Genomic DNA, 23,754 nt, shown 5'->3' on the forward strand with positions numbered 1-23,754 from the left:
GTGGTCACACTGATAGAGACAGATAATGTGTGAAAGTGAGTCCTCACTCAGGATTCCAAGCTCCAAGCAAACTTTTCACTATTTGTCCTCCTTTAAATGCCAGATTTTATGTGTATGTGCCTGCACAGCTTTTTTGGTCAGTCCAAAGGGACAACCTTAAAAGCTAATCAGATTTGTCACAGAGCAGCTCCACCATTACTTTGAATAATTTCTCTAAACTGTTCTTTTTCCACGGTGGATACATCATTAAAGACTTAAAAAACAACAATTCAGTGTGAAAGTTTGAATTTATTTGAAATTTTCTCTAATCCACACAGGGTCAAAATTATACATACAGGCTCAAATATATACATACAATCCCACTAATATTTGGTTAAATGTTGCTTAACAAGTTGTACCTTGAGCAGACTTTTTGTAGCCATCAACAAGCTTCTGGCGTAATTCTGGCTGGATATTTGACCACTTTTTTTTTTGGCAGAATTGAGTCTGTATGTATAATTTTGACCCTGTGTAATTTAGAGAAAATCCAAAATAAAATCAAACTTGTGGATGCAATTCTTCTTTTTTTTAAAGTCACCAAAGTTGTCTGCTGTACAATCATTCCACCCTGGAAAAAGAACCGTTCCAAGAAATCGTTAAAGGCCCAAAATTACCGTGACATTCATGCCCATGATGAGTGGATGCAAACTTTTAACCACAACTATAGTTGGAAAGGTGAGGTGTAGACCTGAGTTTAGATAAAGCTGTAGTCGGTCTCTGAGAATTTGCTGCCATTATATTCAAAACAATCTGCCAAGCAAAGTTTAATCCCACTGATAGAACACTCTGCATGACATATATTTCAAGATATAAAATGGTGTTGGGTGTTTAAATGCAGTTTCACATCCTGTTGGTTTTCTGTATGTGTGTTTTCTACAGCCAAGACAGACTGTGCTGACAGCAGCAGGCAGCATTGGTCAGGCCAGCGGAGACCTCCTGCGCCAGATTGGAGAGAACGAGACAGACGAGAGGTTCCAGGTAAGACTGCAGCCATTTATCACCTCACTGCATTCAGAGAAAAGTCAATGCTCTGGAACTGCCACTCACTTAATCAAAATCACCTTGTATCCAGGGGAAAATATATATTGTTACATATTTTAGCTACAGTTTTGGTTTGAATTGAAGGATTTCCTAGCTTTTAATCTAGAAACAGTGATGCTTTTCTTTAGCCTGCCTTATGTCACACACTATATTATTTATTTATTTATATTTTATAACAATTCAGTAATGAGTTGAACAGATGAGCAGTGGCTAAGTGTGTTTTGCTTGAGGCTGAAATTTTGAGATTTATTTAGTCACAACTCCAGACAATCCTGGACTGATTTGTTTTATTATACTATTGATTTATACATTTATCTATACTATGTGATGCAACTTCTGCAATTTTTTTCCATTTGTTTATGGCAATTATGTCAAATGTTATGTGTGTGCAGGTATATAGTGTTAGTAATGAGATGGATTGTGTGATGTTTTCTATCCTTGTTGCTTGTCTGTGCAGGATGTCCTGATGAATCTGGCCAAAGCAGTGGCCAATGCAGCAGCCATGTTGGTGCTGAAGGCTAAGAATGTGGCCCAGGTTGCAGAGGACACCGTCCTGCAGAACCGTGTCATTGCTGCCGCCACGCAGTGTGCCCTGTCCACCTCCCAGCTGGTGGCATGTGCTAAGGTACAAGAGTATGCTTTGTTGGACATAATATGTAATGAAAGTGAAGAGTCCTGCTCATTTATTTACCAGTCCTCACAAGTATGAGTCACTGTTGAGTCACTGAACTTGACTGATACTAATTTGACTTTTAGGGAATAAAAACAAAAATCTGAAATATTATCCATTATTTTAACATTCCTGCACGTACTCCTTAAACTAGACACAGAAAAAAAAAATCACTGTTAGGAATGTCATACTAAATCCCATACCTAACTCCTGCTGTTTCCTAAACCAAATTAAATCTTAAGTGAGGTCTGGAACATCTTTTCCATAGTTCCATCATCCCCCCCCATGACACTGATGATAATCCATGTTAAGGTAACACTGTCCACACTCCATAATGCAAACTATGTGGACCAAACATGGAAAAAAAAGATAGACTGGATAGTTTATTTCCCACTTACACTCTGCAGAGAATTAATGTAGGCAGTGGAAGAGCATCATTCACAGAATAATTCATCCTACCCTAATTAGTGACCATAAGTGGCTAGATATCAGCTGAACAACTGAAACTGTATGAATCATATTTTCTTGTCTATTTTTTCTTCTTTAGACCTCTAGTTCACTAAATTCTTCAGTCTGTTTTTATATGTGTGAATTGACTCACCTGTGTCTCCATCACTCTTCACTGTGCCCTCCCAAAACACAGTGCTGTGACACACCTGGGAAAAATTTAATTCTACATCCAGTATTAATAATATTGTACCAAACCAACAGACATACAATACTTCACTTCTGTCAGCTGACAGTAGCTATGTGGTTTGCTAGGAAAAGGATAAAACGAGTAACATGATGGTCAGTACATCACATGGAAATGTTGAATCATTTTCAGGGAGAGCCTTCTAGATACAGGTGTTTCTGCACGATGCCAATTTAGGTAATAAAATCCAGATTTTGATATACTAGTGTTGGCAAACCGATATACATGATGAGACAATGTGACGAAGTATAGTAATTAGACCATTTTTGTGGATACCCTGTAATGCTCAGGTCCTGTGAATAAAAGAGATGTTCTCACAAAATTTAAACAATACAATTCTTTTATAAGATTTTATAGATGCATACATGTTAGAAATGGGTCATTTTTAGTTGCTAGACCTTATGGTGATGTAATTATATGCAGTGTAGATAAGAACCTTCAAGGACCTAAGATGTTCTACTCCTGATCTTGTAGAGGAGTTCACGGACAGACAGAGAGATTTTTGTATTATAGGAAAAAAAAGATCCATCAATATTTCTTTTTTTATTTCAGAAACTAGTAACTTAAGGTGAAGACACTGTGTGATGTTTGCCTGCCATCTCCTCATCTGTGATACTGCTCTGCTGCATGTGCTGAGATTATTGCTACTCTGCTGCGCAACCAACATATTGGCATCATTTCTAAATTATTCTGCATTATTTTCTGTCAGATGATTTCATAGCCACAAACACACGAACTGATATGGTATATCTGTGATGGGCTAATATTGGCAAATACAATTAGCTCTACTCATTATACTAAATAGCTCACATCATAGCACTATTTTTTTGTGTGTGTGTGTGTTTATGTTCTGATTGCATAAGTTTTTTTTTTTTTTTAATTTATCTTGTCTTGGATGTGAATATTAGACTTTTAGTGTTACAAAGAAACCACATGGGAACGGCTGCATTTGGTTTCCTCTTTGCTGTTTAATCAAGTAAACGTTGCTGTAAATTTAATAAAGAGAAAATTATTTCTTCAAATATTAGAGTAACCTATAATTTTTCTGCAGTTTAAACATTAATTTTTATGGAGTGAAAAAATCAGTATACACCAAGCTACTGATAAATACCCTGTGCCCTTATCATATTCGTGCATCTGTAATTGTACAGCCCACATGTCTCTAATTAGTTTAAATGCCCTCCTGGCTCCTAATCTGAATAGTCTCATTTACAAAGCAAATCCTCACCTCGCTTCTTAGCAGCATGATGAGAGCCATATGCTGAAGTCTTTTTAAATTTCTGTTTTCTCTGTTCTCTTTGATTTTTTTTTTTTTTTTTCCTTTTGAATTAATGATAAAAGAGTGTTAAAACGGCACATTTCAGTATAAGTAGGGTTCCTGTTTGTATTTGAGTCACAAGGGGAAAAAAGTGCATTTTTCCCCCCATTCATATTTAAACAGAAAACTTGATCTTCCATATTTTGATCATTTTTGTTTTTGTTATATGTCTCACACAAGAGAGGGAATTACATATTTTTGTAATTTGCATCCTTTGCTTTAAACCTTTCCGCCTGGTAGGTGGTAAGTCCAACCATCAGTTCTCCAGTTTGCCAGGAGCAGTTAATCGAAGCTGGAAAGTTAGTTGACCGCTCAGTGGAAAGCTGCGTCCAAGCCTGCCTTTCAGCCACAGAAGACGGCGAGCTTCTCAAGCAGGTGAGTTTGGTTTAGTTGAGATCAGTGTTGCAATGAACCTTTTGCAGTCTGATGGAATAATAAGTAGGGAATGATGCAGCTGAAGAAGCCCAAATGGTGATGTGCATGTCTTGTATTAAAGGTGAGCGCAGCAGCCAGCGTGGTTAGTCAGGCTCTAGGAGATCTCCTTCAACACGTTCGTCAGTACACCTCAAGGGGAGAACCAATTGGGCGCTACGACCAGGCAACAGACACCATTATGACTGTCACTGAGAGCATTTTTAGCTCAATGGGAGATGCAGGTGAGTCCAGTAGAGGAGAATTTTTCAGTCCTGCTTCTGATATAAAGTACATAATAAAACCTGAAATATGCTGAGCATTATGATTAATTATCTACAGTACTTATGTTAATGAAAATGCTCATTGTAATTTAACTGAAAACTACTTTTTGAGTTGAAAAACACAATTGACATGAAAGCAAAACCAGCTAATTTTTTATGTGGATTCACTTTTTAGCCAAGCTGGCGTGATTTTTTAAAGTATATGATAAGGCTCCAAGAAAGGAAATGTGGTACTATATGAGGAAGTCAGGAGTGGTAGACAAATATGTAAAAATATGTAAGTGTAGTGCAGGACAAATATAAGGAGACAGTGGTGAGGTGTGCAGTAGGCGTGACAGATGAGTCCAAGGTGGCAGTGGGATTACATCAGGGATTGGCTCTGAACCCCTTCTTGTTTGCAGTGGTGATGGACAGGATGACAGATGAGGTCAGGCAGGAGTCTCCATAGACTATGATGTTTGCAGTTGACATTGTGATCTCTAGTGAGAATAAGGAGCAGGTGGAAGAGAGCCTGGAAAGGTGTAGGTATGCTGTGGATAGAAGAGGAATAAAAGTGAACAGAAGCAAGACAGAATATATGTGTGTGAATGAGAGGTGAATGAAGGTGAAGAGCAAGGAGTAAAAGTAGTGAAGTTGGATGAGTTTAAATACCTGGGGTCAACCATCAATGGATCACAATGGGCACTGCACAAGAGAGAAGAAGGAGAGAATGCAGGCAGGGTGGAGTGGGGGGAGACGAGATTCAGGGGTAATTTGTGACAGAAGGAAAGCAGCAAGTGTGAAAGGGAAGGTTTACAAGATGGTAGTGATAACTGCTAAGATTAAGGTTTGAGACATCAACACTGACAAAAAGACAGGAGGCAGAATTGTGGATGCTAAGATTTTCTTGGGCGTGACCAAGATGGATAAGATTAGAAATGAGTATACCAGAGGGACAACTCAGGTCGAGAGGTGTGGAGACAAACTTAGAGAAGCGAGGCTGAGATGGTTTGGATGTGCAGAGAAGGGATGGCAGATACGCTAGACAAATTATGTTAAATATGGAGCTGCCAGGCAGGAGGAAAAGAGGAAGCCCACAGAAGATTCATGGATGTAGTGAAAGAGAACATGAGAAGGACTGTTGTGACAAAAGAGGATGAAGGCAGATGAGCTGGTGTGGCAACCAGATCATCTGACGCTCCTGTCAGTCTCAATTCTGCTCATTTGGAAAACTCGGCATGTTAACATGCAAAACTGAGACAGTTACAAAGTTTCCACCTGTTTCCACCTGCAAATACATAGTTAACATGAAAATGATTCTCAATAATCTGGAGGAAAAACTGAAGAACTAACTAATAATAATAAAAAAAAAAATGCATTCAGTGGGTTATGAGCAAAGCTATTAAGTGTCATCTAAACTGTCCAATTCTGAAATCAAGTGTCAGCACGAACCTATCAACACTTTTTGACCCATCAGACCTAATGCTGGCTTGACCTGAATCTGCTTGAAGCATCACAAAAACCAGCCATAAGTATATGAGTACTCACCACAGCCCACTGTGGAGCTAACAAAGCAAAATTCAACCTGTTATTCTAAGAAGTTTGACTTTCAGTAGAAAAATACATTGAAAAATGTGACTTTGGGTGCATATCTTATGAAAACTGGTTTACCACATCTCTATGGTTTTCAGTGCCTGAGTTGACGCTTTTCTGTGGATCTGTACCCGCCTCACCCTGTCTTCTCCTCTGACAGACTGACATGATAGTGGGTTTGAATGGACTCCTGTCAGGCGTTGTGAATCCACAGAGAAAAGCTGACAGTGATGTTAACAAGTCTGACAGTAGAAAAGACCAATAGATAGATATAGATGCACTGAGAATGTCAGGGCCTAGAGGTCAGCTCTGACAAAGTGATTGGCCTGACAGTAGAAATTGCTGTTTATTCTTCTGAGAGCTAAATAAAAGAAACCAGACAGAATATGCCACCTTTGAACTGGTGTCAGAGACAGTATGCAGTCTGTTATGTTATGTCACACCTGGTATAAAAAAAGATCAAGTGTGAAGAAAATAAAGAGAGTCACTCCCTCTGTACTGTCAAGGTGAAGGATCACCTAATACATTCATATGAATTATAGAGGCTTATCGGAAAATAGCTTTTAGGGTGTGCTGTATGTGCTTTCTCTCTCTCTCTCTCTCTCTCACACACACACACACACACACACACACACACACACACACACACACACACACACACACACGCACACACACACACACACACACACACAGACTGTATTGCCAAAATATTCACTCATCCATACAAATCATTGAATTCAGGTGTTTCAATCACTCCCATGACCACCTAGGCATGGAGACTGCTTCTGCAAACATTTGTGAAAGAATGGGTCGCTCTCAGGAGCTCTGTGAATTCCAGTGAGGTACCGTGAAGGGATGCCACCAGTGCAACAAGTCCAGTCATGAAATTTAAATATAAATATTCCACAGTAAACTGTTAGAGGTATTCTAACAAAGTGGAAGTGATTGGGAATGACAAAAACCCAGCCACGAAGTGGTAGGCCACGTAAAATAACAGAGTGGGGTCAGTGGATGCAGAGGTCGCCAACTTTCTGCAGTCAGTCACTACAGACCTCCAAACTTCTTTTGGCCTTCAGATTAGCTCAAGAACAATTTGTAGAGAGCTTCGTGGAATGGGTTTCCGTGGCCGAGCGGCTGCCATGTCAGTGCAACACGACAGATGCCGTGATGTACAGCATGCCGCCACTGGACTCTAGAGCAGTGGAGATGTGTTCTCTGGAGTGACAAATCACCCTTCTCCATCTGGCAATCCAATGGACAAGTCCGAGTTTGCAGGTTGTCTGACTGTATTGTGCCAAGTGTAAAGTTTGGTGGTGATGTCGGGGAGGTTATGGTTTTGGGGTTGTTTTCCAGGAGTTGGGTTTGGTTACTTAGTTCCAGTGAAAGGAGCTCTGAAGTCTTTAGCATACCACGACATTTTGGATAATTTCATGCTCACAACTTTGTGGGAACAGTTTGGGGATGGCCCCTTCCTGTTCCAACATGACTTTGCACCAGTGCACAAAGCAAGATCCATAAAGACATGGAGGAGTGAGTTTGGTGTGGAAGAACTTGACTGACCTGCACAGAGTCCTCACCTTAACCCGACAGAACACCTTTGGGATGAGTTAGAGTGGAGACTGCGAGGCAGACCTTGTCCAACATCAGCATCTGACCTCACAAATGCACTTCCGGAAGAATGGCCAAAAATTCCCATAAACACTCCTAAACCTTGTCGAAAGCCTTCCCAGAAGAGTTGAAGCTGTTCTATCTGTAAAGAGGCCCTTGTTAAAACTCATATTTATTACTTATTTAATAAACTGTGGCAATACACAATCAGACAGCTTAAAAATCTTATCTTATCTCATCTTATCTTATATCTTATTAGGTTTAAAGTCCCCCTCAAAAAAAGTGTTTTGGTCAGTGTTACATCTGTTGGGCTTCACGCTTTTGACTTTTTCACCAGAGGGATTTTATCAGATTCATCTGAACGCTTCTCTGAGCTCACCTGAAAACATGTGCCTGCAAGCAGTATTTCATCTAGTTTCAAAGCTGATCTTCCCCCATCAGGCTTCTTACATCTCAAATGCACATCTGATAATAATGCAGTAGGAGTCCTGTTTGTAGTAGTGAAACAAAACCACATCAGACGAAATTATTTTTCAAAGTGTTGCATTTTTATTTAAGCTCAAAAATGTCTGATGGGGGTCTTTAACTTTGGCTCACAGATAGAAAATTGAATATCAAATTAAAAATCAATTCTGTTTATCTGCATCACTAATGTTTGCTAGCATTGTCTTATTATTGATCTGTACTAAAGAAAGCAGTTGTTGAACATAGTTTGACTAATATTTCAAGTGGTTAAAGAAATTTTAAATGTTATTATCCAAATTGTTTATTACAATAAACTTGGAAGGATTTGCAAAAAAGAGATCTAAAAGTATCCAGTAGAGGTTTCTTATAAACAAGCAACCATCCAGTCACTTTTTTTTGGACTGGGGATCTGCCCAGGGGGGCTAGGTACACCCTGGGCAGATCCCCAGTCCATCACTGGACTCCTGAAAATGAGCAAAATGTAACTTCCCATAAAATACTCCTAAGCCTGTATTTTACAACAGGATTGTTTATTTTGTTGAAGCATTCTTTGCATTTGCATGGCTGTACACCTTGGTACTTTAATGCTTCCCAATGATCTTTTGTAGGGCTACATATTATATCATAGTAGTACACGTGTTATAACTGATGTAATTTAAACCTACTCATAGAGAAAATCATACCACCAGGAGGGGTCAAAGCAGCCTGTCATTAGTATGACTTCTGTATTTGCCCACTTCCCTTCAATTTTTCTCATCTGTCTCACTTTCCCCTCACCTCTCCCAATTGTACCTCTTTAATCCACGATGGCTCTTCTCAGGAGAGATGGTCCGTCAAGCTCGAGTATTGGCTCAGGCCACTTCTGACTTGGTGAATGCCATGAGGTCCGATGCCGAAGCCGAGGTTGACGTTGACAATTCTAAGAAGTTGCTGGCAGCCGCTAAATTGTTGGCTGATGCCACAGCAAGGATGGTGGAAGCAGCAAAGGTAAGAAGTATATTTATTCTGTTTATGGTTTTGAAATTTGACTTTCATAGCTTAACCTATCCACAAAAAAATCTGAACTGAGCTGGTTTTCATTTTAATCTCAGTAGTGGCATTTTTAAGATCAGATAAAGATCTAGAGGTCTGGGCTTTGCTTCTGTGGTACATACAAAGTGACCTTTACAGTGACAGCAGAGGAGAAAGAAGCAGAGCCAGAGACGTGAAGAGTAGCGTGTGTGTCTGTGTGTTCACATGAAGAGGAAAGATCAAGAATGTCACTTTGGGAGGTTATTCTGCTTGGTCTTTTTTGGCACATGTTCTAATTGCTTAATAAGATTACTTTAAAAATGAATTTTAATAAAAAGCCTCTTGATCTTTAATCTGAAATGCTTGAAACCTGAGATCTTTTTCTGTGTAGAAATCAACATCTGCATCATCAGCCTTGTTAAGCAATACCTAATTTTATGAACTACTGATGGAGGTTTCGTGACATTGATCAGTTTTTGTAGAATTGAGTAATGCCATTGAAAATAGTTGAATAAAATCTGGTTTGAAATGCCTTGTGTAGTTTATTTATGGACAATGAAGCAGCTGCTGAATTTTCTAATCTCAAAAATACTGTTGTCTTGAACCTCTGTCCTATAAACAATGGTCAGGTTCAGGATTTACTCTGAAGGACAGAACCAATCACCAAATAAAATGCAAAATTTACAGGATTGTTCTCAAGCCGTACATTATTTTTTTTTCATTTATTTCTTCTTGCTTCTCAACATTTTATGGCCGCAACATAAAAATTATGAGGATGTCAAACTTTTTTTTTTCTCCTTCTTTTTTTATTCCCCTGACTGCTGAGGCCAGGCTTAGCGTTGTCTCTTATCTCATCTTCCTTTTTCCAAACTATTTATCTGCTATCTTTCTACATCAGTCCCATTATCTGTCAACAGATTCACATGCTGATATTAATATCTTTCCACTCCCACCATGAAAATTAAATGATGCCCTCCAGCTGGTTGGTAGAGTCCTGGTGCCAGACTTATCACCATCACAGCTGTATATTTATCTGTGTGAATGGAAGCTGAGACCTTAGCTAAGCATTGCCTTGGTAACATATTTAGTATATTTTGCTCTAAAAAAAAAACTAAACAAAAAAAAAAAACCAACTGTGTTCATGTTTATTTATTTTTGGAGCTGATGTCAGACTGTGATTTGCTGAAACACATGTGTTGTACTACTATTAAACAAACCCAGCTTTTAAAGACTAGTTCTTCAGGAGTCATTTTTTTCATGCAAAGTGTTTTTACACCCTCTGGAAAACAGCACTTTCTAATAATTATGCAAATTGGGTGTTCTATTTAAATGGTGTCAGCAGTTGCCAACAGGCAGATGACAGCTGCAAACTGCACTGACTTGAAAATGGTTGCTAACATTTTTACTCTGATTAATGTTCTTGGAGCACAAAATGAGTTTTGTTTGTCTGTTCATTTGATATATTTCGTTGTAGTGACTTCTGCCAGTAGCATCATTGGGGTTAAATATTTCTTTAATGACATCAGCTGTCATGTACACTTTCCTCTCTGTGTAGCTGCAGGTGATGCTCCCCATTAATTAACTTAATGTTAGCAGGCTGAGGTTTTTCTCCTGCAGCAAGGAAGGTGCAAGTACCCAGTAAACATGTACTGCTGTATACATTAACAAGAAGATGGAAATGCTTCTTGATGTGAATAAACAACAACTCTTGACATTTAGCCATCTACAAAGAAGTGACGGATTGTGTGAAGTTGTGCAGCACTGAAGTCATTTTCAAAGATTTCTCTAGACTGGATGTTCTACGATAATTTTTCCCGGCCCTGCCCATCTGTTATGTATATGCTTATCTATGTGTGTGTTCTCAGGGTGCAGCAGCCTACCCAGAGAATGAGGACCAGCAGCAGAGACTGAGGGAGGCTGCAGAGGGGCTGCGTGTGGCCACCAATGCTGCTGCTCAGAATGCCATCAAGAAAAAACTGATCAACAGACTGGAGGTCAGCAGAGCCAGAGTAACTGTTGCTTGTTGACCCAAGTAAATAAGTTACACCAGGAAGATGATATTTCTTTCTATAGTGTTATCTCCAACATCTATTCTAAATGTCACCATCTCCAAAGTACCATCTATTAGGATACTGTATCACCGTCTACAAAGTTCAAATGAGGCGCCAAAGATCAGCAAAGATGAGATTTTGATGTTTAGTAAGATGTTTTTCACCATTAAATGTCAGGTTTTAAGCAGAATTTGCTTCAGTTCATTATTTATGTATTTATTTTTGCCTGACATAGGAAGAGAAGTACAATTGAAATGAATCAGAAGTTGCTCATTTGCCTTAAGGTTGCTTGACTCACAACTCTGTATAACCTCAAACCAAAATCTTGGGCTCATTAGCAGGATTTATAAAATTTAACAGATCTTTTTTTTTTAAACACAATTTACTCTGGGCTTGTTCCTTGTCCTTGTAATTTGGTCATTGTTAATGTGCAATCTTACATAAAATGCAGCTTAATGGTCCTTTATGTTGCATATTCAACAGTACCATTTCAACATCCACAGTCAAAAGCAGAGAGAGTGACACAGTGACTGTGAAAAAATGTTTTACATGTGATGTTTGTGTGGGTCTTGTCATTATTCCTCAGAATGCTGCCAAGCAAGCTGCAGCTGCAGCCACACAGACCATCGCTGCTGCTCAGAACGCTGCCGCCTCCAACAAGAACACAGCTGCTCACCAGCAGCTGGTGCAGAGTTGTAAGGTGAGGGATGATGCTAACAGCAGGGCGCCATTTACTTTTTGATGTTTTTGGCTTTTTGTGTTAAATGCATTGAAACTTTATACTTCTTTATGCTTCTTTCATATCTTTACTTTAAAGTGTCTCAATTTTTACTGGATTAGAGCTTATGTAAATATGTGTTTTTGGTTTTTTGTTGTTATTGTTTTTTTTTGTGTGTGTGTGTGTGTGTGTGTGTAGGCAGTTGCAGACCACATCCCACAGCTTGTCCAGGGAGTCCGTGGCAGTCAAGCCAAACCAGAGGACCTCAGTGCTCAGTTAGCCCTCATTATTGCCAGCCAAAACTTCCTACAGGTGCAGCCCTTTATGGCCTTTTGCTTTCTCTGTTTTGCTAGAGAAGAGATTGTTTAAACTTTATGTGCCCACACTCATACTGGGTAACTTCAGTCCTACATTGGAAACCAGGCTGAAAGTATAAATAGTGTTTCAGTCATGTGGGGACGTTAAAAATAGGCCGGTAACCTCTTTTTGGTGTTAACAGGCTGTTAGAGAAATGCTGGTGTGATGGTATAATGTGTTAAATACCTAGATGGGATTTCAGAGCTCCACATAGACCAACTGGAGAAATGTCACCAAACGTGTGTACCTGGTGTTATACAGTGCATTGTTTGCTTGATTCTCTGAGGAAAACATTTAAACACACCCTCCATCCCCCCACCCACCCTGCAGCCTGGCAGTAAGATGGTGACCTCAGCCAAGTCGTCTGTTCCCACGGTGACTGATCAGGCTGCAGCCATGCAACTGGGTCAGTGTGCCAAGAACCTGGCCACCTGCCTGGCTGAGCTGAGGACGTCTGCACAGAAGGTAAAACACAGACACACATGGGAATTCTTGCCTGTGGCAGTCTATTCACAAAATCACTGCATTTTAGACATGCCAATGACGTGCAGAAAAAAGATATTGTACCTTTCTTTGTTACTGCTCAGTTCGTTCTTTAATTTGTAACTAATGCTTTAGTTTGTGTTTTTAAGTTGCACATAACACGTCTGAATCTGTAAAAGTTTTATAACTTACAGGTGAAAGAGAAACTACTGTAATTATGCCAACTGTAAGTGACCACAGACTTTTTTTTTCTCTAGGCTCATGAAGCTTGTGGCCCCATGGAGATAGACTCTGCCCTTACTGCCATCCAGACCCTAAGAAGTGAGCTGCAAGATGCAAAGATGGCTGCTGTAAATGCCCAACTGAAACCACTGCCTGGAGAATCAGTAAGAGACATTGTACCCCCATAAAACTGAGTCAGGACTCAGGTGCACTAGATTTAAGACATGCTTGTGCTTCTAAGGCTTGAGCATATCAGGAGCTTTGTAGGAGTGTTAGTTTGCAGGCTAATATTTTGTTTTTAGTTACTGAAAAAATGTCTCTTTTTTTTTTTTTTTAATTTTCTTTTATTTCTACCCTATCTAGTTGGAGAAGTGTGCTCAGGATCTGGGCAGCACCTCTAAGTCAGTGGGATCCTCCATGGCTCAGCTGCTCACCTGTGCTGCACAAGGAAACGAACACTACACCGGTTGGTACTGCTGACATCATTCTATACACATGGTTACAGATGTTGAAATCCAAGGCAAGAGGAAGAAATCTTTTTAATTTTAAGAAACCACACAACCTTTCTCATCTATTGCCACAAGAAGACCTACCTCTTCAGTTATAAACCAACAACATCCGCAGCTGCTGTGGGCTTTGATGCCAGTTTTAATAAAAGATCCTTCATGTCGCACCTTAATGAGCTGAATTTATGGTTACTAGTTTTCTTGACCTTTCTCAAGTTCATTCTGCACCATTATCCCCTGCTCCACTCTTCACCGTGTAACACAAACACACAAGGCTCACTGATGATTTCATTACCTTTATAGTATCCTCGGTTAGAGCACGGCCCAAAGAACCCGAGGAGAAACGCTCCCATCGCCTGGAACCTGTTTTTTCCCCTTGAGTAATCTTGTTATCTCAACCATAATATGGCTTCATTCCATTTGTTTTATCCCATCCAGCTAATTTGTTGTGGATGAGATGTCACATTTCTTATGAGACTCTTACTGTCAGTTCCTGCCTGTGAGGGAAACATCCTAATGTCATCTTTGTTTTGTTGATTGTTGCTGCTAATTTGTCAAGACAGAGGAATTACTTTTTGTGCATTGCATTGTGTTTTTATGACTTGAAATTGAACAGTGGCACTGTCTTGTCACAAAGTGTCATAGCTCTATTAATGGTCTGTAATGGCTCTGAGATCTTTCTTGACTGTATCAGTTACATTTATATTCTCACTTACCTCTGATTATCCTGGGTGTAGGAATAGCAGCCAGAGAGACAGCTCAGGCTCTAAAAACACTCGCCCAAGCAGCCCGTGGCGTTGCTGCTTCCACTGTGGATCCCAAGGCTGCGGCTGCCATGCTGGACTCAGCTCGTGACGTTATGGAGGGCTCGGCGCTTCTCATACATGAGGCCAAACAGGCTCTGATTTCCCCCGGAGACGCTGAGAGCCAACAGAGACTGGCACAGGTGAGACGATTCAGAATTGCTTGAGGTTATGGAGTCCTTTCAACACTGCAGATGGCAGAAGGACTCAGTCCAGCCCTCAGCTTCCTTTCGCATTGTGACACCTGTGCCATAAAAGTAACATTACCAAGTATTGATTCAAATAATGCTGCAGACTGTAACCTCTACCTCATATAGTCTGTGTATGTGTTTTACTAAGGGTCTATTAATTAAACACACTGTTAAAAATAATATTTTTATTGCCTTTGCAAGGAGGTTATGTTTTTGATAGCATGTGCATGTGGGCATGCCATTCTGTCTGTCTGTTTCTTACTGCATGTTGTTGTATTGACAACATGCAGCCATATAGGGAATCATATATGGGGATTTTACCTCTGACCTTTATAATTGCTTAAATACATAACAATTTGAATACATGTACAGTGTTTGTGAATAATAATTTTTTAAGACAAAATAAACTTTATGACTTTATTTATTGCTAAACATTTAAACAAATTTTGCTACACAATGAAATGAATGCTAAACTTGTACTATAGCCACATAAAGGCTATACTTTGCACTTGTTTTTACTTCACTGCAAAGTGTGTGTGACAAGAACAAAGAAAACAAAATAAATATATACAAAATACGGTGCTGTTCCTTTAAAAGTAAATACTGGGAAGTTTGCCCTGTCAGAGTGCTTCTGGTTTTCCCCTGAAACTCATGGAGTATTTGACAGGAAGTTTAATAGCAAAACTTTATCGATCTTATTGAATATGCTGTGAATTACATTATGCGACTTGTAGGATGACAAACCAGGGGTCTATTTTGGTGTAAGACATGCATTAATCAGCCTTTCTTTCTTTTGCGTAATATATTTAGTTAAATATTTGCCTTAATGTTTGGATGCATCTGCTTGGTAGTACAGTCAGGTGAACACCTGTCAAATTTAAAAAGTAGCTCTGTAATAAACCAGGTGGCATATTTACTGGAAAATATTTATTTATGCCTTGTTGTCCATGTGTTTTCCACTCAAAATCAATAAATTATGTGATATCACTGGAGATAATTTGATACTGGAATAACATAATAGTCTGATATAAGGACTTTTGGAAAACGTTGAAATATGAATCAATTTTGGAAGGCTGTGCCTCTCTATTATCTTATTGGCTTTTGTTTGTAACCCAGGGAACTACTTCAGTGAGACATCATGCCATGTAGCCGTGTGCTTCTGTTTTGGCCGTGTGTAATATAATGAGTTGGTTGATATTAATGAAGGAAAAAAGATCTAAATTCTGGCATCAATTATGGTGCACAACTGCCATGCTCATTAACATTTTAAGCTTGGACTTCTAGCTTGGCTTATCCACCTGTACCCACCCTCCTAACCCAGTTTGCTGTGTGTGTTTCAGGTGGCCAAAGCTGTGTCTCATTCCTTAAACAACTGCGTCAACTGTCTGCCTGGCCAGAAGGATGTGGACATGGCTCTCAAGAGCATCGGGGAGGCCAGCAAGAAGCTGCTGATTGAAACTGTGAGTTAAAAGTTTTCAGGCACTGTTCAATATTTATTTTTCATCTATATGTTAGCACTAAATGGGCATCATTATATACCTACAATATGTATGAATTGGGGAACTGCTAGATATTTATCTGACACTGACAAATAATTGAATGGTTTATCTTGAATCATTCTGTTGCGTGCTGCCTTCAGATCCCACCAGCCTCCAAGTCATTCCAGGAGGCCCAGAGTGAGCTGAACCAAACAGCAGCTGACCTGAACCAGTCAGCAGGCGAGGTGGTCCATGCCTCCAGAGGCTCCAGCAGTCAGCTGGCTGTGGCCTCCGGAAAGTTCAGCCAAGACTTTGATGAGTTCCTGGATGCTGGCATAGAAATGGCTGGGCACACTCAGGTTGGTCCTGTAGTTCAATTCCAATGTCTTTAACAGCCACTAGTAGTAGCACATATTCCAAGTCAGATATTTCAGTGAAGGGAGAAAGATTTCAGACTCCTTTTGAAGCATATTTTCACATGTTGATTTTTGTTTGTCATTCCAGAAAAAGGATGACCAGGTACAGGTGATTGGTAACCTGAAGAATATTTCCATGGCTTCTAGCAAACTGCTGTTGGCTGCTAAAAGTCTGTCTGTGGACCCAGCAGCAGCAAATGCCAAGAACCTGCTAGCTGCTGCAGCAAGGTACAGCTTAGCACACAGGCTCTCCTATGAACTCTGATTTTTAATATTTAAGGCACATTTGATTGGAAGCATCCAAAGGACAGTAATATGTGCTCACTTTTCTCATGATAGAGCTTAAGATCTAAGAGTCAATATAAGGCTCAGGATCTAAGGTTCACTAACAAGGCTACCAGCAAATAATTAGCTGTTCAAAGCAACTGTAATATATGAGTTCACAGATTAAAAACAAATTAAAATATGTTTTACTGAAATGAGGATAATTATATTTTATTGCTATTGATTTTAATCAGTTCAAATTGTTGTCTTTCAACTACCATTTTATTCATTTGGCAATCAGCATATGGTAAAAATGTCTATCAAGGCAAGTGGGCTTTGTTATGATTTTCATGTTATCAGCAAAATGCACTCACACATCTGCTTGCTATAATAACATAGTCATTAATGAGAATAATGGGGCCAATTGCAGCTGCCAGCCTAAACTTGTAATTAAAAAAACTAAAAGCAAACAAAAATTCAAAATATTAAGACAATCAAATATGGGAATAAGCATAAGCTTGCACACACAAAACAGACATATAGATACGTGGAACGTTGTATTCACAGGCTTTATTACTACAGAGAAATCAACTAAAAAAAAGCTCACATTTCAAAACCAACAAGCTCAGAATAAAACCTATTTCCCTGACACTCTCATGGAGCAGAAAGTGACATTTGTTCCTCTCCTTTATTCCAGAGCTGTGACTGATAGCATCAACCAGCTGATCACTCTATGTACACAGCAGGCTCCTGGCCAGAAGGAGTGTGACAATGCCCTGAGAGAATTAGAGGTAAACAAAGCTTTACCACCTTGTGATTCAGCATTCACAATCAGCTATCATGTCAAGTTTAAGTATAAGCCATGGCATATAAGATATCTTTCTTTCTGATACCAACTAATGAGAATAAAGTGAAAATAAAAACCTGCAAAACCTCTAAAACTTTTATAAAGCTTTGCTCTTATTCACCTCCCAGGCTGTCAGAGGAATGCTTGACAACCCCAATGAACCGGTCAGTGACCTCTCCTACTTCGACTGTATCGAGAGTGTGATGGAGAACTCAAAGGTAGGCCTTATCAGAACAGCAAGCACACTGTACACGTCCAGTTAAGCATCTTAAGCATACGATTTCTTCTCTGTTGACTCTCTGTTCAGGTCCTGGGAGAGTCCATGGCTGGTATTTCTCAGAACTGCAAAACCGGGGACGTGTCTGCATTTGGAGACTGTGTGGGGTCAGCGTCTAAAGCCCTGTGTGGCCTCACTGAAGCTGCAGGACAGGTACAGAGTGTTAGAGAAGTGATTGCCACAGTACCTTAGAATGTAAAGGAATAGCAATCTGGGTGATGATGGCAAATGCTGTTTATAAGTATAATTTTTCCACAGGCTTCCTACTTGGTGGGTGTGTCAGACCCTAACAGTCAGGCAGGACACCAGGGTTTGGTGGATCCCATCCAGTTTGCCAAAGCCAACCAAGCAATCCAGATGGCCTGTCAGAATCTTGTTGATCCAGAAAGCAGCCCCTCCCAGGTATATACACATGCACTACTCTCTATATATACAATACAGCTCACCAAAAACTGGCAGTTAATTATGTAAAATTGTAGTGTACAGCACAGTGGTTATGCTGTTCTGCAGAGATGTTACAGTTCATTATCAGATCAACGTGTTGGATGGATGGATCTGTGTCTTTATTGTTATTATTGCCTTCATGTGGTACTTGCCTCGCATAAAGACTTTCCTGGCTCGTGCTCATATAGACTAATCTGTAGGCATTCTTCTTGTTTAGAGAGAAAGAGAATTCAGGTATTAACTGCTGACTGCCACAATAAGCAGAACTGAGATAGTTCTAGGAAAAAAAAAAAGGATGAAGTACACAGTCATTTTTTTTTTTTGCTCCAAATTGCATAAAATGCCTTCTCTGCTGATCTGAAAGTCTAAAATTGATATTTACCCCATTATTGCCTTTATTTCCATCAACACCATTGTTGAAGATTAACAGCTTTTTGTCTAATTATGTCTAGACCAGAAATTTTAAGAAAGATTTTTATTAATTAATGACTTTTAGTTCATATAAATGATGGTAGTACACACTTACACATATACCTCGCAGGCGTGAATGCTGTCTGCAGGGTGTCCCTACTAACCAGACCTTAACTGCATGTCGTTCCACTGCCTTCTTTCATCCCGTTTCCTCTCTTCTCTGTGGTGACTGTGTAATGAAGCCAAAAGTTAGAGAAAAACTACAAAACAAAAATAAAAAAAAAACTGAACATTGGCAGACTTCACCTAGTGGAGCTGCTTATATCAAATCAAGTATTTCTAGCAGTCAGAACAGCTCTGATGTGAACTATCACTCATCATGTGCTTCATGTGTCAAACGACCACTGGCCAAACTTCATTTTCCAGATAATGTCCTGAATTTATGTAGGCAGACGCCTCCAATGACTGAGCATTTGATACCTGCAGTCTCACTGACAAAAGTATTTTTAGACAAAATCTCCGTCGCCAATTTACCATTTTGTTGTTTATAATTTAACAGGTTCTCTCAGCAGCCACCATTGTTGCTAAGCACACCTCAGCATTGTGCAATGCCTGCCGTCTTGCTTCTTCTAAGACGACCAATCCTGTTGCCAAGAGGCACTTTGTCCAGTCTGCTAAGGAGGTTGCCAACAGCACTGCCAACTTGGTCAAAACCATTAAGGTAGTGTTTCAATCTTATCAAAAGGTTGACTCCGTGGCCTAATTGGCATAGTGTAGCTATAAACGTAATTGTGACATAACATTTCTTTGCTTTCCATGTGGGATAATCTGTAGGAATCCTTTTTTCTGTCAAGTGTCTGTCTTTTTTTTTTAATTCTTAGCTCTTTGATAACTTTAATCCAGAATCAGTTTTGATATTTGTTTCATGCACCTTTTATGTTCCGTCTCTCTCACTTTCTAGGCTTTAGATGGTGATTTCTCAGAGGAAAACAGGAACAGGTGTCGAGTCGCCACGGCTCCACTAATTGAAGCTGTGGAAAACTTGACAACATTTGCTTCCAACCCGGAGTTTGCCAGTGTGCCTGCTAAAATCAGCAATGAGGTATGACTCTGTGAACATTAGTTTGTATTATTACAGTTGATCTCAACAGAAGAAAACGTTGCAAGACTGTAAAAATGTGCTCTTTTATTAAATTCACATACAGTAGAATAGAATAGAATAGAATGCCTTTATTGTCATTATACAGGATGTACAATGAGATTGAAAATGTACATTTTAACTGAAATTTAGCGTTTTTTTTTTTTTTTCCCTGTAGGGTTCTGCAGCACAGGAGCCCATCCTCCAATCCGCATGCTCTATGCTTGACAGCTCGACCCATCTGCTCAAAACCGCACGCTCATTGGTTATCAACCCTAAAGACCCGCCCATGTGGTCTGTCCTGGCTGGGCACTCTCGCACTGTGTCTGACTCCATCAAGGGGCTCATCACAGCCATCCGGTTAGTTAACAAGCATTCTGTCAGGTTTTACAAACTAGATGCAAAAGACATAGCAAAGCTGACAAACTACAGTATATAAAGGTTTCCCATTTAAGGAACACTTTGACATTTTGGGTGATAGGTACATTCACTTTCTTGCTGACAGTTAGGTGCGGAGAGCAATACGGCTCGTGTCCGTGAGGTCGATATGAAGTTAGCACCAGCAGCTGCTCATATTAAAGCTTGAAAATGGGCAAACAGCTAGCCTGACTGAGTTTAATAAAAACATCATATCGTGGATATACGGAGGATTTTGAGATACATTCAAGCCAGGAAGGCTCCAGATAATCAGTTTAATAATTTATTCCTTTATAACACCACTGTAGTCTATTTCTGTGCAGTAATGACAGGATTAAAAAGTAGGGGGGGGGGGTGTTGGGTGTAATACAACTTTTGCTCCCTTTTTATCTGCTTTTATAAAAACACCTTGAGAAAGGGCAACCAGAAGCTGTAACCTGGGGTTACATACACTTGTCTTTGTGCCTCTGCAGCTCGCATTTTTAATCTCCTCTTTCACACAGTTTTGTACCTGACCTTGATCAGAACAAAACTGATGCCCATGAGAGGCTAATTCCCTGAGTCAAACACACTGAATGTTAAGGTTCTCATTCGTCTCAGAACATCTGCACATTAGCATTCATGCATAGCCGGCTTAGCATCGCTTTCAGTTCTGATGCCCTTATCGCTGGCTTCCTTTTTAGACTGCAAATTCAGTACTGGGAGTGTAATAGAATTCTGTGTATATATTTTGGGCCCAAGCAATCCTGCAGCAGCCAGGCTCATAACTTTGTTAGCCTCATTAAGCGCAAAGATGAGGTTTTATTTTAGTCTTACTTTCAGTGTGCCACCATGCATGGAAATGGATGTTTAACGAACTTAATCTGCCCATGAGGCGAAACCCACAGACAAATCAGAGGTTCAAAGCTAATTTTGCTGCCCAGCTTGATCTCCCTATGCGGAAAAGAGACCCTACAGGCCACATTTTGGTAGATGTGACCTGAGCAGCAATGAGACAAGGAAGCCAGTTGAGAAGGGGGGAAAAGATATCCTGGAATGTGTCTGTGTTTTAATAACTCCAATGTTAGCATTTCTTTTCCTTTCTTCATCGCTCATTTTTGTCTTCAACCATTTTATTGCTTCTGCTTCTCTTTTCCTGCTCTCCTTTTCTCAGGGACAAGGCCCCAGGTCAGCGGGAGTGCGACTCTTCAATTGATAACATCAACAAATGTATCCGTGACATTGAGCAGGCCTCTCTGGCTGCTGTCAGCCAGAACTTACCCAGCAGGGATGACATCTCGCTGGAGGTAAGCGACTATCGGAAGATGGCTCAGAATCTTTGCAGACGACTGATATCTTTCTCTGTTTTCATTTATCTATTTGTTAGTTATCTAGTTATCAATCTGCTTTGCTTGCCCCCCCACTTCTACCAGTTTAATAGTTGCTTTTAGCCTTTTTCTTGCATACTAAATCTGTCTGTTTTAAATCTATTTTTGGTGGTATTAATTAGGTTTTCTGTCCCATCTAGGCCAAAGACAACTCATCCAACAGTGACAAGGATTATTATTATTATTTTAAACTTAACAAAATATTTGAATGGCAGTAGTTCCTCTTGTAGTACAGCACAGACTGCATGCGATCCTTATGTTTTATGTCCTGACATTGGTGTGCTTTAACGCAGAAGTTTTGGCACCTGCTGAACAATCAAAAGTTTAAGCTGACATATTAAAAGTCAGAGTAGCTCAGGGCAGTTATCTTTCAGTTTTGTTTCTTGCTTAGTGCTTTTTAGCAGGTCCCAGCTGCCTTCTTTGAATGCACCACTGTCTCCCATAAAAAGCAACACAAAAAACCAATTTCTTTTTATTTCCTCTCTTCAGGCACTACAAGAGCAGCTGACGTCCACCGTGCAGGAAATTGGCCACTTAATTGACCCCGTTTCCACTGCTGCCAGGGGCGAAGCTTCCCAACTAGGACACAAGGTATATAGGGCAGTGACTTAATTACTATTATACTGCAACTGTGGAGCAGCAAAGTTGGACTTTTTCAGCAGCAGTATTCAGTGGCAGCAGTGTTGCTTATAACTTTATGTTAGGCATGGACTGTTACAATTATCTCAGCATTATCTATCATTTAATTATAGTGGAATTCTTTTTTATAATTTATGCATTGTTAAAGCAGCAGGCACAGTTTCACTTTTATATAATAGACTTCCATCTGCCAGCAGTATGCTCGTCATTGTCCAGCTTTGCAAGGTTATCAGCATTTCTTCATCTGTTGTAAATAAGATAGTTACTGAAATAGTAAAACACATTCACATTAAAACACAGCCTTAAATTGGGTCCTGTAAGTAAAAGGTGTAACACCAGTGACGTGCAGTCAGGGGAGGCAGGTGAGGCACGGCCTCACCTGTCATCGTGGAAATATAAAATTAAAAAATAAATTAAATGGTTATATTCATTCAGTGATTTGTATTTTAAAGTTCTTTTCCATTTAACTACACCATTTTTAGATTAGTTTTTTCAAAATCGCTGAATTTTCGCATTTGCCGGTCAAATACTAAGAGACGAACGGTGAGGCACCAGCCCGGCGAGCCGCACCACGGATTGCGCAATCCGTGGTGCGGCTCAGTATAGTCATTGCCAATGACTACTAACTGTGCTGGCATGCTATGCAGTGAGACCGGATTACTTTCCCTTTGCATGTGGCTATTAAAATGTTCTAACACTTTTACTATATGAACTAAATTTCTATATTTTAGCTGGTGTATATAATGCACAGTTTTTTTTTTTTGTTTTTTCATTAACAACTGTATGTGTGTGTAATGCATTCTTGTGTTGAGCGATCATGAAACTGCTGCGAAGAGACACTAGGTGAGGCACGCAGTTCTCGTGCCTCATGGTAGGGGGCGCTGGTGATCCCAGGGACTCTACGACTCCTGGGTGGCAAGCTACCATAAACAGTTTAGCAAGGCCAGTTAGTTTTTCCTGTTGCTTGGCCTTATGTTCAACATGGAAGATTACATAACTCAACTGAAAGAATTTTCTAAACTGGACTTTCAATCGAAGCAGAAGATAATAATTAAAGGAAGACCAACACCGGAGCTAAAAGGTTTGCTTCAGACTATGTTAATGTTAAACAAAACAACTGTTGCCAATCAAATGGTGAATAAGCTATATGTTTGTAAATCTGATGTGATGACGTCAGTGCCTCACCAGTCACGACCCTCACCGCACGTCACTGTGTAACACATATATGACCATACCATTTTGAAATAATTTGAGAATCTGTTAATTTTCATTAACTGTGATTCTTCACATATGAATGTGACATTTAGCATTACACAAGGTCAAGTGCTGACTTTTGTGCTCTTTCTCTGGACTCATTAAAAACTTTTAACTCTTTGCCTCAGGTGACCCAGCTGGCTGGCTACTTTGAACCATTGATCAAGGCCTCTGTGGGTGTGGCATCCAAGCTGAATGACCACCAGCAGCAGATGACTTTCCTGGACCAAACAAAGACTCTGGCTGAGTCTGCTCTGCAAATGCTCTACGCTGCCAAGGAAGGTGGAGGAAACCCGAAGGCAAGGCCATTTTATACGCTCAATTTTATACTTTATGCACCTTGTGAAAACTGCTCCTT

General features: G+C 39.9%; 1 protein-coding gene across 4 annotated transcripts in view; it reads left to right on the forward strand.

The window, feature by feature from the left end:
- Positions 1-23,754, forward strand: part of tln2a (talin 2a) — a 112,941-nt gene that overhangs the window by 68,809 nt on the left and 20,378 nt on the right. For all 4 annotated transcript variants that reach the window (XM_030719246.1, XM_030719236.1, XM_030719253.1 and 1 more), the window contains 25 exons: positions 919-1,017; positions 1,538-1,705; positions 4,003-4,137; positions 4,259-4,418; positions 8,923-9,089; positions 10,979-11,107; positions 11,751-11,864; positions 12,081-12,194; positions 12,570-12,704; positions 12,980-13,108; positions 13,308-13,410; positions 14,188-14,396; positions 15,785-15,904; positions 16,084-16,281; positions 16,427-16,566; positions 17,300-17,393; positions 17,578-17,667; positions 17,757-17,879; positions 17,985-18,128; positions 19,141-19,302; positions 19,543-19,683; positions 19,898-20,079; positions 21,290-21,422; positions 21,993-22,094; positions 23,525-23,695. In XM_030719246.1, the coding sequence (XP_030575106.1) occupies positions 919-1,017; positions 1,538-1,705; positions 4,003-4,137; positions 4,259-4,418; positions 8,923-9,089; positions 10,979-11,107; positions 11,751-11,864; positions 12,081-12,194; positions 12,570-12,704; positions 12,980-13,108; positions 13,308-13,410; positions 14,188-14,396; positions 15,785-15,904; positions 16,084-16,281; positions 16,427-16,566; positions 17,300-17,393; positions 17,578-17,667; positions 17,757-17,879; positions 17,985-18,128; positions 19,141-19,302; positions 19,543-19,683; positions 19,898-20,079; positions 21,290-21,422; positions 21,993-22,094; positions 23,525-23,695 (3,462 nt within the window). The remainder of the gene's footprint in view (positions 1-918; positions 1,018-1,537; positions 1,706-4,002; positions 4,138-4,258; positions 4,419-8,922; positions 9,090-10,978; positions 11,108-11,750; positions 11,865-12,080; positions 12,195-12,569; positions 12,705-12,979; positions 13,109-13,307; positions 13,411-14,187; positions 14,397-15,784; positions 15,905-16,083; positions 16,282-16,426; positions 16,567-17,299; positions 17,394-17,577; positions 17,668-17,756; positions 17,880-17,984; positions 18,129-19,140; positions 19,303-19,542; positions 19,684-19,897; positions 20,080-21,289; positions 21,423-21,992; positions 22,095-23,524; positions 23,696-23,754) is intronic.

Source organism: Archocentrus centrarchus, chromosome 3 (genome assembly GCF_007364275.1).
Source record: "Archocentrus centrarchus isolate MPI-CPG fArcCen1 chromosome 3, fArcCen1, whole genome shotgun sequence".
Classification (NCBI taxonomy): Eukaryota; Metazoa; Chordata; class Actinopteri; order Cichliformes; family Cichlidae; genus Archocentrus; species Archocentrus centrarchus.